Source organism: Athalia rosae, chromosome 1, assembly GCF_917208135.1.
Source record: "Athalia rosae chromosome 1, iyAthRosa1.1, whole genome shotgun sequence".
NCBI classification, from domain to species: Eukaryota; Metazoa; Arthropoda; class Insecta; order Hymenoptera; family Athaliidae; genus Athalia; species Athalia rosae.
In genome coordinates this window covers 29,473,341-29,487,701 of record NC_064026.1, presented here as the reverse complement: position 1 = coordinate 29,487,701, position 14,361 = coordinate 29,473,341, and the positions used below count along the sequence as shown (strand labels likewise).

Here is a 14,361-nt window from a genome sequence, read left to right as displayed (position 1 = left end):
TATTCGAAATTTCGAACCGATGAAGCGTCTTCAATTGTTTCAAAATGGCACCTTGAAACAATTGGCGTCCCAATGGCGCGAAACTGCATCAGCTTCGCATCGTTGACGGGATATTTTACGACGCGATTAAGCGAAGCCGTAACAACGTATGAACAGGTCTATTTGTTCGATGATAACGTCGGCAGGATGCAGATGTTATCCGGGACAAGATTAAACTTCGTGAGCGTTTCGAGCAGACACGAGAATTCTTGCAGAAAAATGATAACAAGTTGCGCAATCTTCTTTCTCTTCGATCCGAAATGTGATCCTTAGGAACGAAAGAGATCATTCGAGACAAACGAAAGATTGCGCGCTGCCTGCAATAGGTCTTTGCGGAGAAATCTGAGTAGAGCACACACGATACAATCCATTATTATGCACTTTACGATTGACTAGACCGAAACGTTTCGTAACGTCTGTGCATGCGATGCATGTGCTGGTTCGCCGGTGTTCTCATGAGACGTTCTTGCCCATGGAGTCCCCCCCCCCCCCTTGTGTAGTGACACCCATACGTATATCCGTTTTCATAGTGTTTAATCTGGAGCATATTGTGTTTGTAACTTTCTAAACTCCATCTGACACTTGCCTCAGTGCGAACGGAGTCTCACCAGCTTCGGTATTCCCTGAGACAACAATCTTCTTGACCAGATCGATCACCATCAAAAAACCAAATTCTTCGAGCAGCTCCAGATAGGATCGAAGAATATTGCATTTCATTTATGGTTTTGACTCGACCGAGTGGAACAAACAAATGTTTCGCTCGTTTGACGAATCGACGTTACGTATAGCCTGTAGGATTTGAAAAGTATGATGAAATTATGGATGGATTGTTCGACGTTAGCCCTAACGATTCGATGAACGGGGTTTGGTGATCCAGTGATAAAAAATAAACGGGGACAGTTGGTTTTTTTTTTTCTTTTCTGTTGTCTTTTTTGCGTTTCCCATGGTTTATTTTTAACTACAGCTCCTTGTTACAGGTTGACCAAGAATTTAGTCTAATTAGCAGAGATACAGTATTAGTTGGTTCCTTAAAATATATATTCTACGCTTGTGCAGGACACTACATTAAGTTCACAACATAATACTTGATCAATAAATTTTCATCAGACGTGCTGCTCGTATCAATTACTTGCGTTCGGAAGTTGTGACGGCACGTTAATGTGTTTGACATACGTGTACGCACATATTATACATATAACTACAAATAAAACGTACAACTAATTATTACTCGAAGTATTACGAATGACACGCCTGCGCATCAGTTATTCGAAGAGATGAATGAAAATAAGAAGCGCGTTAGTAGCTGAAGAACAAAAAGAAAATCGACAGAATTCAAATGAAATAACAGAAAAAAAGGCAACACACATTTTCGAAATCAGGCGCTAAAGAGTCCTGAATTTTATAATGTGAAAATGGCAAAGCATGTTGATTGAGATGAGAGCTGCGAAGTTTGGATGAACTTATTATCGGCGAAAAAATACAAGGGAGAGGCGATCGGCGTGAGTTTAAATTGAAAAATTGTTTTTTAAAAAGATGCGAAAAACTTACGCAACGATAATTACAGCGATCATATTAAAATAGAGTATTTTCGGAACATTGTGACTTTTTTATTCTCACTTGATTTACTTAATAGTCTGCAATCACCAGTATGAAAAAAAAATAAAAGTCAGGCTCTCCGTGAGTTACAATAAAGTTATTGACATTCTTTCTACTCATGATCACGAAGTGAGAGAAAGTTAAATCAGTGACCTGAAATCTCAGCAGCAAAGTGGGTGGACCAAATTGTTCCCACATTAAATATGTAAAATTTGTTCTGTTAATTTCAGTGAGCGAGACTCTAAAAGCCTTGATTCCAATGACTAGCGACTAATTTGATCCAATGTAATATTATGTTATACTCTATAAATGTACCTGCAGTCTTACGGTGTCGTGATCATATCAGGGAATTGTTTTTTTTTTTTTTTTTTTTGTTCCACACCTAAATGGCGCTCAAAAATTATTCAATGAGCAAATAAACTGTTTGGACAGGGCAAAAATTCGAACATGAAAATTGAAGGTCCGCAACCTTCTGCAGTCTATACGAATAATGTGTACAGGGTAAGCAGCCATGGGTGAGCCACGATTATAAAAATAGGGGTGAGGACTTGGTCGTGTTTCGAGTTCCGTAGTTCAGACTTCATTTCGAACTAACAAGTTTTAGTGCGATTCGAAATCGGGAATGGATTCGGTCGAAATTTTTCATCCAGTCCGTCGCAACGATTACCTCAGTTTTTAACATGTTGAATCGCAACCACAGAAGCTGCGGGCGTTTCCTCCAGGGCGGCGGTTCTGAGACGCAGTAGTTTGTGGGAAACGTTCTCATAGGTGACGAATGTGATGACAGTCGCGGGCGTCACTCTGATAAGGTTCGGCCCTAAGCCCTTGTAAAAGCCACGCCAACCTTCACCCCTGTAACCACCAGCAATACTGTATTTTACTATCATTTTTCAATGAAAAATTCTCGCTCAGTATCCAATTTGTAACCACATCCAATTATTCATCTTACACGTCTAACGAGACGGACTCTAGGCCCCACGTACGATTCTTGACGCAAAACACGTTCCCGATAGTATTTTGATTCCCCCGATATTCAGATATGTAAAGACAAAATTGACGAACCAATTTCTTTTATATTTATCGCCGTCCCCCCCCCCCCCCCCCTCCCCCCCTTATGCTTTGAAAAACTATGACGAAAGTAACAAAATTACACAACATATCGGGATAATTTCACACATTGGAACGAGATTTAAAGGAATTTCAAGACTGCGGATTCCAAAATTATGTCTTCGGGATATTTATGACGAGCAAATCAGCGAAGGTAATCGCTATAGTGGTTCTGTGAGCTAATTTCAATAAATCGATCGAATGTTATTCGAACCAATAGAAGCGGTGTTCGTTTTATTTCAGTCGTTGGGCGAGATGATAAAATTGTATCAAAAATCGTACTGCTGGTGGTTTCGCTAGGAATCAACTACGCACTTACCGTTGATCAGTAACTTATCGTATGAAAGATAGTTTGTTAATTATTCAGAAGTACGGGAATCTTGCTTTCACTGCAATAATGGAACAGACAAAATGGTATCACATATTTTGTCGTAGATAAAAGATGGAAATGGTTGCAGTGAAATCCAAAATTCCCATATTCAACAAATGATTACCTTTGGTCGCCTAAAATCGAAATGAAAAAGATTTTCCTAAGGGTTTGATGTGATCTCTACATGAGATTCGTAGGATGCTAAATGCAAGGATGTTACAGATGATTTCTTTGTTAGAAATCAAAGTTGCACTTTTAACAACTTGAATTACGCAGCAAATCGAGAAAAATTTTCTTCACGGCTCAAATTGGATATTAGCAAAATATTGAGAGATCTATGAAAATTATAGATGTGAAAGCAATTTGTTATCGTTGCAATAAGTTGAATGATATTTTTCTATCCAGGCAAATTCCCCCGTCAGACGTGCAAGTATCGATGTTAGGGTGATGGTTTTATTGATCGTTAATAAGAATAAGATCGTCAAATATTGTAACAAAGCATTAAAATCAGTGAATTATAGTCATCTCATAATGAATCAGCCCAAAAATAATATCTTGTGATACACATATTCAATGAATATATTTTTTTCTTGTGAAATTAGTCTAGGGTTATTGTTAATATTAAATATAATCTATACGTAAGTTTACGCGTATCTCCGCTCTTCGAATTAAAAATAATATATAGTTATGAGAAGATGCTGCTGCTTTATAACTAACATAAATAAATTCATACTAATATGTACACGTGTGCAACAACGAATGTAAATTACTGTTACTTTTCGAGCAGCGTGTAATCGGTTTATTATATTTAATGTGGTTTCATGACTCACCTAATATTATTCATACGATTGGATACCTGATATCCACGAAAATACATCGAATAGGTACATTCAAGTTTTCATCTTCAGCCCCGATGAACGTCATATGCCTAACAATATTTGCCGTTACTTCCGTCACTGTGACACTAATCAACATTAGATTTTTTTGAAGTTTGTCTTCAAAAAATTTTCAACTCCTGCTAGTGAAGTTACCCTTACCATTGATTCGAAACATGAAACAAATGAGCTTGCACACTATGAGGACTAGCTGATGCCGATGATGTTCATAAATTAGCATCATTTAACGGTAGTCTCTTTCGGATTGGTGCGGTTTTTAAGAAATTTATTACAGTATTATATCTTGTTGAAAACAACTTCATAAAAAAACAGTGACCACTATTGCTGTAGAACTACTCAATGTATTGATTTTGAATTATCACAGCCATTAGATGTATCAATACTAGCTATCCGCTGTCAAGAGAAATTTCATATCCGTTGGTCTGTGTGTTAAATTCTTAGAATTTTGGAATTCGAATGTTTTTTCGTTCAGCTTGAGAGCCTTTTTAAAAAGCAACCAATTCCCCTCCAAAAGTAGCGTTATTTTCACACTGCCTGGTCTCGCCAGCACCTAGATAACCTTCTCTGTCCAGGTAGATAATCATTACTGTTACTAGTATAAATTAAAATGGGCGCAGCTAATCAATGCCATTTACTTTTCATAATATCAAACTCAATTGAATCATACACGCTAGTGCTCATTCAAAGTAACAGAATTTACAAAACTGTATTTTTAAAGTGATCCCAGCACTGTTATATTCACTAACATAAAATACACAACGAATTTTTCTCAGATCAAGAAGGACTCTACTGCTATTGTACCTTAAGCACCATTCCACGAACTCTGACGCTATCTAAAATAAAAGTTCCACATCAAAAAAGTGAAAAATTCAATTTGCCGACCGCTTCAATTGACGTGTTTGAGGAATCAAACGCTGCGGTTTGCAAAAACGGATTTTTTTTTTTTTTTTTTTTTGAAAGTGTAAAAAATAAAAAAAAAAAAGAAATAATTAGTCAAAAATTATTTTGACCAACGTCTTTCAGGTAATGAATAATACACATATTTTCTATTCAGATGCGTAACTCGGCGATCTATCGTTTTTTCCCCACACATAAAACAGAACCAAATGAATCAATACAACTGTCGCTATATCAATGTACACGTTATAGATCAACAAAGTGAATGAAATTTTTCTACCATACAACTATCTAACACCTGTGCTATTCTTGAATAAATTTCAGAAATCATTGATGATAAAAATTCCATCGAATACTGTGACGAACATAAGATTCATTAGTGACTCAGTGACACAGTATTCGTTGCCGAGCATCATTTAGGTTAATAGTGCCATATCAAGTTTACTATTTAACAACAGGCATATTACAAGTACATGGCATTGCGCAGATTTAAGTTTGGGCGCGCTTTCAATTGCGGATTAGAAGTTAAGGATCGCTATCTCGAAGTATATAATTGAAAACCAAATAAAATGTCAAAAGGGCGCTCAGTTCGTCACCGTGTTTGAACAGCAATGATCTAAATTTCTTAAAATTAAATGTGAATCCAAGTATCTACCAATAATGAAATTACGCGAATAATAGGATACAGAATATATCGTGGGCTTAGTTAGCAAATTTTTCGTAAATTAGCATAACAAGACAAATGTTTGGCAAAACATGTAAAAGGTAAGGAGTGAAACCCTTATAAAATCCCTTTGCTTTCTCTAACCTCCATGTTAGTTGAATGCAGTGCCATGTTCCCCTGTAGTCGTGATGATGATCCTGGAGACGAGCTCTAACTACTTGATACGGGTAAGTTGCCAGTGCAGCTAACAGTTTTGATAGTGCAGCAAAACAAATGTAATGTGCGGTGTCCTGCAAAGCAAAACAAATTGAAAAACATTATTATCAAGTTTTATAGCAAAAATATTTGAATATGTAAGTTGAATGATAGCAATGCTTTTGGTCGCGCTGTTTTTAATGTATGAATTCAAGTTTCACTTAGTCACAGCTAATGCTAATGAAAAAGGTCAGGGAAATACTATGACCGTAACAGGTTCCGCATCACATTTACAAATTAGCTTTACGTGTCAAATATGCTAATGAACAGGCAATCCTCTTTGGGTATTCACTCACCAGTTTCGTGTCAATAGGTACTAGTCTGTAGTTGTTGAAGCTATTTTTCATTTCCTCATATGTCATAAACTGGAGCGCACCATGTGAAACACCAAACATTCCAGGAACAAGACCCTATTTACAAAATTTATTTATCAATTAATATCAACGTGCCACTTCTAGTAGGTAAAATGCAGGTGCAGGTTCAGCAGTAACCTGATTGGAAAACTTGCCTTATAGAGTCCCCGGATTCCCTCGGTCCTGTAAATTTTTCTAAGGGCGTCGACCAAGCCCGAATACCTCTTGCTCTCTGCAAGATGTACATCGCTTGTATATTGGAGACAAAGTCGTGTCTTGACTACCCAGATCGGATTCGTTATCAACAGCGTCAAAATGCCTGCATTAGCAGCGGCGAGCATATGCTTTACTGGGCCAACAGGTTTCTTTGCATTACCACCTTGAATCCATGTCTTTATCGTGTTGTAACTGAAAATTATAATGTTTCTCGTATTTTATCCTCCAATGAAAGATATGGGTATCTTAAATCAAGGTATGAATATTTAATTTACCAATGATCAGTTGCACAGCACAATAAATGATTTGATTACACAATTTATTTTCACTATAAAAACAAGCTAAACACCATACATCTGTATGAGGATTTGTCACACTTATTACTTGAAAACAATACATGACTTGATCAACATCTCGCATGCTGCAGTAAATTATTAGTGGGAGAATGAAATCATTGTTGTTGCATTCCCGTAAAGCTGAAGAAACGCATTATCAGTCAGCGAATACATCATGCTTTATTTCAAGTTCAATACTGATGCAAGGCATGGTATAGAATGTAGGACCGATGCCAATTATATATAAATAATACAAGTCTCGTGATTACGTTCTTTCTTCCCTATTTATAGTTCAACCGACAGAACCAGTGTTTGGACAATGATGGAGTGTCGTTTCTCAAATGCATGTACAATTTAGGTATTAACCTCATATTGGTAATTCAACTTTGTGAAAACTGATTCACTGAGACAAAATTGAAACAAGATAGTAGACCAAGTTAGCAAAACAAAAAGTGTAATAGCAAAGTATTCTGGAAATTGAGTCACATGAGTAGCAAAGATACCAAAAAAAAACAAACTCAAAGGACTACAAAAATACTTACAAGAAGAAGTAAAAACCCCAGGAGCTTCCAGAACCAAGAATATTTGGTACCACACCTCTGTAGAGGCCTCTTAAGCCTTCTGTCCGCCGGATTTCGCTAAAAGCACCTCGAAGACCACTGTACTGTGGAGCGGTGTGTGTGACTCCATCATTTACTAAAAATTAAACATTAAGCAAATTGAATGACCGTAAGATGTTGAGGACAAATTTTCGCGGGATAAGAATATATTCCATAAAGAATTGTCTTCGTTTATTGAACGATAATATTTCTATGTGCACTTAATGAAAACCTATTAAGATATAGAATGTCATGGAAAATTTCACAAATAAAGTTTTTATGAGTAACAGGGAATAATTTGTCAAGCAAGACAAAACTTGAATAACAAATGTGCATCTTTCAGTACTTGTGCCAACTCTTGAACCACAGTATTTGCTCTGAGCAAGCGTTCTTGTGGAATCAACATATTTCCTAGTGTACTATCTACAGCATTATTTTCACTTCAAATTTTACCTAATATTTTACCTAAAATAGTAGGAGTAAGTTGTAGTTGTGACTCTGTGAGTAGGAGTCACAAGAGTACCAGAAGATAGAAAGCAGGACAAAAATTTATACCATCAGTTTAGAAAAAATTTCTGGTGTTCAAAGAACAGTAGTTTGACAAAGTGCACTAAGCCGGCATGATTTCAAAGTCATCATTAAATATCCTGGCTTCGTACCAATGTGTGAGAAATTTTGGTAGTTGCATAAAAATATATCACTAGCTTGGTGATTTATTTTTAACCAGTTTTTTGTGTGTGAAGTCAAAAACAAAATTGAGTGGATTCGAATAATGCTTCAACAAATATCAGCGTTTGTTTTGCCGGAAAAGCGCAACTTGTTCATTACCATGCTCAATTAGATCAATGGTTTTGTGTTGCAAAACGATAAGAAGGTCTACAAGAGAATGTGCACAGTACGTAGAATTGTGATTTCATTATTTCATTAAATGGAGTCATCCAACCAAATAATCACTGCTATCTAGACTGTTTGAGTAGAGATGAGCTATAAGATGGGCAATCTTTCTTTGTACTGCCTATACATTGAATTTTGATCGCAACGATGGTGATACATCATCATTCAAGCTATTGTAATGTGAATACTAGCAACAAGCGGTTGAAGAAGACAATTGATAAATCAAGACAATTTGCATAAATACTTTTCACGTAGATAACACATACTCTACATAGACTTTAGACTCTGGAGCTGAATATTTTCAGATGTATCAAGAGTAGGGGGACTGGTGGACAGCTAACTAGAATTGGCAGTTATTAGAATCTCCAAACCGATAACTTCTGACCTTGCAAATAAATGATACCCACTTTAGGAACTGGTCAAACAAACAATCTTGCATTAAATTATATAATACAACTTGTTAATACTTATATTGTGGACCTGTAAAAATGATAGCGGCAACATTCCATTGATTTTTATAACTTTCAGTCTCACCATCTCATATGCATCAAACATATGCAGTGCCCAAGCAGCGTAAGTTATTCATATGAGTTCTGTAATCGAAGCAAGAATTACAGGCTTTCAACTGACCTCAGTAATATTGGGATTCAGGTTTGAGAATTCTCCCATTACTCCACCTAATCAAAAACTGCTAAGTTCATCTTCAATGTTTGGTGTAGAAATTTTACACCAGCAAAAAAATTTATATCTTTTGCAAAACTTCGGTTCTTAGATGTTTACCTACTCATGGCAACAAAACATAAGATTGACAATAGGGAGAACAAAGGTTTGAGAGAGTCAAAGGGGGAGTGATGGGTCAATGAAAGCACCTTTCACAGCTGGTGAATCTCAGATTCTACAAAGTTACATATAAAACTATTGCACGCTCGATTGAACCAGTGGATTTGCGAGAATGGAGTAGGATTCTAAAAAACTTGGAATTGAACTCTATGTAAGAAAAGTTTGGCCTAGTACGACGTTGCCTTCCTCAATTTCTACATAATTAACATTGTCTGTTGCAATATCTGCATGGCGTTAGTATTACAGAGATCTAAAGTCAGGTAAGCACTAAGGGTCATACTACCAATCTTTTCAATGGAAGTTGGAAACTGCAAGTAAATGGACATACGGCAATTTAGTGAATAAATTGCGTCATTTTGTTGCATCAGCGGATTTTTTCACTCCGTTAGTAACACGACGAACTAAATCTCGGTAATGACCGTAAAACAACGTTCGACAAGTGATCAGCACAAAGCCCTTTTTGATTACTAGAAAAATTTGACATTAGATGTTAGGAATGCGATGGACAAGGAGCGCGATGCTGTGACTCGGACCTCATGTGAATTTCCTGAGCTCTCAGACCACGTGCACGACTGAGAATGGTGTCGAAACGATGACAGGTGACCAAAAGGAACGGCGTGATTATCGGAAATCTTAAATTCCGGTTCTCATGCATGGCTGCGGTACTCACCGGCAAATCTGATTTTTATCAGATCCAGAGGATGCAGCATCAACGTGGACACTACGCCTCCCGATAGACCTGCGATTAGATGTTCGTATTTAACGTGACTAAAGACGGGGACGACTCTTGGGCCTCCCGTCCCCGTAGTTTTAATAGCAGACATGTTGCTGTCGCTGCTACTCCGCTGCTTCTCGTTCGTTACTGAATTTTCAATATTATCCTTTGATAATCGCAGCTTTTCAACACAAGAACCATCATCATTGTTTCCAATAGTTTGAACACCCACGACCGCCTTCTCCCATTTCTCTCGGCTTGTGGGAGACACTGTTGATCCCTCGATGAGATCAAGAAACTAAGCTTTATCACGAGGTGATGAAAACCCCTTACGTAACTAACCACGAACCTACCCTACGCCTGCTCGCCGCCATACTGAATTACAGTTCAATTCCTTTTCACTCACTTACCAACCAATGCGCAACGACGCGAAGCGTGAAGGCGCCACCGAACTATTCGGTGGAACGCGCGCATCGCGCGGTGCCATCGGGGGAAACATACTTCATGCGCAAGCCAATCGGTAACCGAAAGTCATGTGCAGAATGTTCTCCGCGCTCTGGTGCCAATGTCCTAAACAAGTACAAGAATATACGTCCTCGGCACGTGGTTCCGGTTCCGATGACAGCGCATAGTCTTCGCGAGAACGCTACTTCCGCTGCAGCGATCGAAAGCGTTGAAGAAAATCAAATAGCAGTTAGTGCTGCGTATGGTGGATGCTTTCTCTTGAATAAAAGCAGGAGCGCGTAAGTTAATTAATTCCATAGTTGGATGACGTACCAGCGCAGTTACGGACTCGATGTACAAGAGGGTGCATTGGAAACTTTTTCAGATATCTAATTTTCTTCTTACTTCCAAAAGTTATTGAAAAACATGAAAATTCCAGCTCTAAATCAAAGTTGGATGATCTGAATGAGTGATGCATGCTATTATACATGCGCACTCGAACTTCATCGGGGTTGTCATATGAGCTTAGGCATATTCAAAATTGACATTTGAACGATCAATGCAAAGGAATTTGTACTGCTCGTTTCCGGAAGGAAAACAAAACGATGAAGAATATCGATGATCAACTGAGGATCTACAACGGTCTGTAGTGATCGTATAGTTCGACAAATGAGTACTCCAACCTTTTTTAAGTCGACATAAGTTTATTGTTTCTGAAATAAGCTTCTACCGTTTCACAAGTCGGGATTTCGGAACCGAGCCCGTAAACATTTTGAGGTAGTTTATCACTCAAAATAATACCCAATCTATAAAACTCGCGAGATGTCGAATTCAACGAAAGGTACGGTTGTCGTGAAAAAAAGGGAACGCACGCAGAATTGGGTACCGGAAGAAAAAAAAGCCTTGTTCAATCTAATAAAGGCGCACGTAAGCGCCATAGAGAACAAGAAAATTGACGCGGCAGCTTCTGCTCTGAAAACCATCGCCTGGCAACAGGTCTTTGGAGCTTTTCAAGGACGGTTCTCGACTGAAAGAGATGTCACACGGATGCGGGAACAATGGCGACGCATGAAAGCACAGGCTAGACTCGAGATGTACACTTTTGCTGAAAAGGTTTGTACATTGTGCAAGGTCTTATTATTCTTCAACTAGTGCCTATGCACTTGCGAATTATGCAGGATTAGGTTCTAATACTTTTGGATATAAGTATAAGTAACTGGAAGACCAGTAGTATATGTATAGAAAGTAGCCAACACTACAAACCTTTGCTAATTGTCTAACGAGCAAATTGTACAAAAGCTGGGAGCAAGTTTTGTATAATATCTCAGCTGACATCGATGCCCTAGGTTCGGTCATTGGGTCCAGAAGAGGCATCAAAGAGCCGGCCATCTAATCTGTCCATCGAAGTCTGGAAATTAATGGAGAACTCAAGAAAACAAAATGACGAACCTGAGGCATCTGATGATAATACTCAAGCTGTAGATGCAGACTTGAAACACCGCCAAGCTGTTCTCCCCAATGTAGTCAATAACTCACCTTCAGAGTTTTTTTTACTTAACTCTAAAATCAACAACAGTAGTGACGAATTCTATAAAGTAAATAATGACAATAAGCCCACAAACTGCAGCGAACTATCTTTTGAACAGTATAAACTCAGTGAACAACAGAAAAAGTCAAATAACTTTGAGAGGGCTAAAGTTGATGAGAATTGGTTCAAAAACTTGAAACCTGGTAAGTTGGTTGTCGAATTTGATGCATTATAATTTAATAATAATTCTTTAGGGCTACCAGACTACAATATTAGGTAATGATTTTGATCAGAAGGCAATTAAAATTCGAATAATGAGATGGCCCATCCATTGTAGCAGTTGGCAAAAGTTCATTATTTGGGGCAGTGAATCAGCAATAATATGCTTCCATTTGTCTCAGCTTGCTGATAGTTAGCTCGTAAACAGATACAAGGGTTTGTTACAGATGAAGTGATGGATGATGATGAGGGTATGCCACAGCTTCAAGTAGAAAGTGAACAGCCTGGAAGTACGAAAAATATGATATGGATTTTTGAAACAGTGCAGAAAGAACATGACTTGAAGCTGAAAATGCTGAACATAGAGTTGGAGAGAGCCCAACTACGTAAGCAGATTGCATTCAATGAGCTCAAGACCTCAAACCTCAAAAGACAACTACTCGAGGATCAAGCTGTTGAGTTTTACAGGTAACAATTTGCATCATAATTTCCAAAATGATATTCTTGTTTGCTCGATATTTTTTTTAATGAGAATAATGAACCGAAACTGTTCCACTTCATTAAAAAATTAAGTGGTGCATTTATTTGTGCATCTCAATCTCTATGCTGTATGGAATGGAAGCAATGTGCAATTATTTTGTTGATCGAACACATCTACAAACTTTGCTGGACTGTCTGTCACGTTCATAACGCAAGCATTCAATGACAATCATAAAAAAAAACTAATTAGCATCGTTCTCAGGAATTGCAGGTGTCGTGGACGTTTTCGTTCTAGTTTTTAATATTTCAAAAATCGCCGCACTCGGTACCACTACCGCCGTATACGGCGGGTTATTCCACAAACGATTACGTGCGTTGTGCGTCGAATCCATATATCTGCTTTTCAGTTCGACCTCTAGTCTGACTCCAGTGCGCCGTAAAATCTGTGGTCATAATCAGCTGGCAAAAATTCTCTGAGTGAAGTACCAGAAACTACGTTATTAATAATCCGAAAATGCAGCGTGTACCTGCAATTTTGTCCCGGAATATGGCGTTTGTCAGGTAGCTAGCGTTCACTCAACTAGTTTATCGCAATTGTTCGTCATTTCTAACGCGACAATAGGTAATCGGTGTTAGGCCGGCATTTGTGCAATGACATGACCCCCCGACTCACCTTGTGCTATTTTTGAGTTGCCTCTTGTCTGTCAGTTGATTCTAATGATTTTTTACTATCAAATATATGGTCTACGCGTAAACCTAAAATCTCAGAAATACACTCACAATGTGTGGCGATAACCACAAGATTGGCTATTATTTGCGATCACCGAAAATTACGCGACGCATTAATATTGCTGGAATCCAGTGTATTATGTAACTGCAAAAAAATGTACAATTCACTGGGAAATTAAAATGAATATACAAATGGCAGAAGAGTTACAGCTGGTTATAAATTTTAAATCAGTCATTTATTATAATATTTCATCATGTAACTATCACTGAGATAACCGTCACTGTACTAAATTGAAGGCATGCTATAGTTGAAGTTCTTGGTTATGATATTTACTTGTACTATTTTATTTACTTACTTGCAGCCAAGTGAGAATGTCTGGTGAACCTGGTAGCGGTGCTGGCAAGGGAGGTGGTGGCGGTGGTACCATCCGAGAGGCTGGTGGAGCTTTTGGAAAGATGGAAGCTGCTCGTGAAGACCAGTATTTTTACAATCAAGTATGAAAGCGATAGTTTTCAATTTCCTAAATCTCTTTGTATCGCATTCATGTTGGCCATGCAAAACAGATTTGAACTTTCCATTTCCGTTTTAGCAAAAAGATCAGCTGAACCAACTTCGTGATGGTCTTCATGATGAGATTTCATTTCACGAAGAACAGATCAAGCGTCATCAAGAGGCGATTGCTCGTCATAAGAGCCGGATTGGAAACATTGAGAAGAAGTAAAAATATTTTGATGAAATCACCAGTAGCTCTGCCCTGCTATCAAGTGAACTCAATAACTTGATAAATAATAATAGTTAATCCTATCATGAACTGTAATTTTTCTAAATATTGATTATTGACATATTATGTAGGAATAAAATATACCGCTTTTGACAGTTTAAAAAACCAGATTTATAGAAAAGACAGATACGTCCTTAAAAGATACCTTGTTGGCAAGCATCTTCGGCCCCGAACTTCCAATTCGACCAAAGGTGAGTAGTATAATTTTTGAACATGGAATTCTGATCCACCTGTGGTGAAAAAAGATTTCTGGCTACCTGATATGATTCGGTATAGTTAGATGATAGTCATATGTCAGAATATCTTTTAGATAGGTATGCAATTAAAGATTGAATATTGCTGTAGACAATTTCGTTGAAAACTTCTGAGTCCTTTAAGAGTCGACAACTGGATCTCGTTTCGA

The 14,361-nt window shown here is 37.8% G+C and overlaps 3 protein-coding genes across 3 annotated transcripts; 2 read left to right on the top strand and 1 right to left on the bottom strand.

The window, feature by feature from the left end:
- Positions 1-955: 955 nt before the first annotated feature.
- LOC105683771 (mitochondrial folate transporter/carrier) lies at positions 956-10,142 on the bottom strand. The gene is made up of 6 exons (XM_012396643.3): positions 9,732-10,142; positions 7,271-7,424; positions 6,333-6,585; positions 6,121-6,234; positions 5,714-5,859; positions 956-2,487 (listed from the first exon to the last, which is right to left on the bottom strand). The coding sequence occupies exons 1-6, from the start codon at positions 9,883-9,885 to the stop codon at positions 2,304-2,306; spliced, it is 1,005 nt and encodes a 334-aa protein (XP_012252066.2). The 5' UTR covers positions 9,886-10,142; the 3' UTR covers positions 956-2,303.
- LOC125502242 lies at positions 10,066-10,879 on the top strand. Its single transcript, XM_048660276.1, has 2 exons — positions 10,066-10,519; positions 10,606-10,879. Exons 1-2 carry the CDS (start codon positions 10,095-10,097, stop codon positions 10,691-10,693), a joined length of 513 nt encoding a protein of 170 aa, XP_048516233.1. The 5' UTR covers positions 10,066-10,094; the 3' UTR covers positions 10,694-10,879.
- Positions 10,880-11,027: 148 nt separating this feature from the next.
- LOC105683660 lies at positions 11,028-14,063 on the top strand. Its single transcript, XM_012396414.3, has 5 exons — positions 11,028-11,333; positions 11,567-11,951; positions 12,195-12,435; positions 13,539-13,671; positions 13,767-14,063. Exons 1-5 carry the CDS (start codon positions 11,043-11,045, stop codon positions 13,896-13,898), a joined length of 1,182 nt encoding a protein of 393 aa, XP_012251837.2. The 5' UTR covers positions 11,028-11,042; the 3' UTR covers positions 13,899-14,063.
- Positions 14,064-14,361: the final 298 nt, after the last annotated feature.

What these genes read in the sequence shown, in the direction of transcription:
- LOC105683660 (XM_012396414.3), top strand. Translation starts at nt 11,043, where the DNA reads ATGTCGAATTCAACGAAAGGTACGGTTGTCGTGAAAAAAAGGGAACGC. An exon ending in GTTCAAAAACTTGAAACCTG is followed by an intron (nt 11,952 to 12,194) that starts GTAAGTTGGTTG and finishes GGTTTGTTACAG; the next exon opens with ATGAAGTGATGGATGATGAT. An exon ending in CAAGCTGTTGAGTTTTACAG is followed by an intron (nt 12,436 to 13,538) that starts GTAACAATTTGC and finishes ACTTACTTGCAG; the next exon opens with CCAAGTGAGAATGTCTGGTG.
- LOC105683771 (XM_012396643.3), bottom strand. Translation starts at nt 9,885, where the DNA reads ATGTCTGCTATTAAAACTACGGGGACGGGAGGCCCAAGAGTCGTCCCC. An exon ending in GAATCCGGGGACTCTATAAG is followed by an intron (nt 6,235 to 6,332) that starts GCAAGTTTTCCA and finishes TTTTGTAAATAG; the next exon opens with GGTCTTGTTCCTGGAATGTT. An exon ending in TACCTATTGACACGAAACTG is followed by an intron (nt 5,860 to 6,120) that starts GTGAGTGAATAC and finishes TTTGCTTTGCAG; the next exon opens with GACACCGCACATTACATTTG.
- LOC125502242 (XM_048660276.1), top strand. Translation starts at nt 10,095, where the DNA reads ATGAAAACCCCTTACGTAACTAACCACGAACCTACCCTACGCCTGCTC. An exon ending in TTGAATAAAAGCAGGAGCGC is followed by an intron (nt 10,520 to 10,605) that starts GTAAGTTAATTA and finishes AAACTTTTTCAG; the next exon opens with ATATCTAATTTTCTTCTTAC.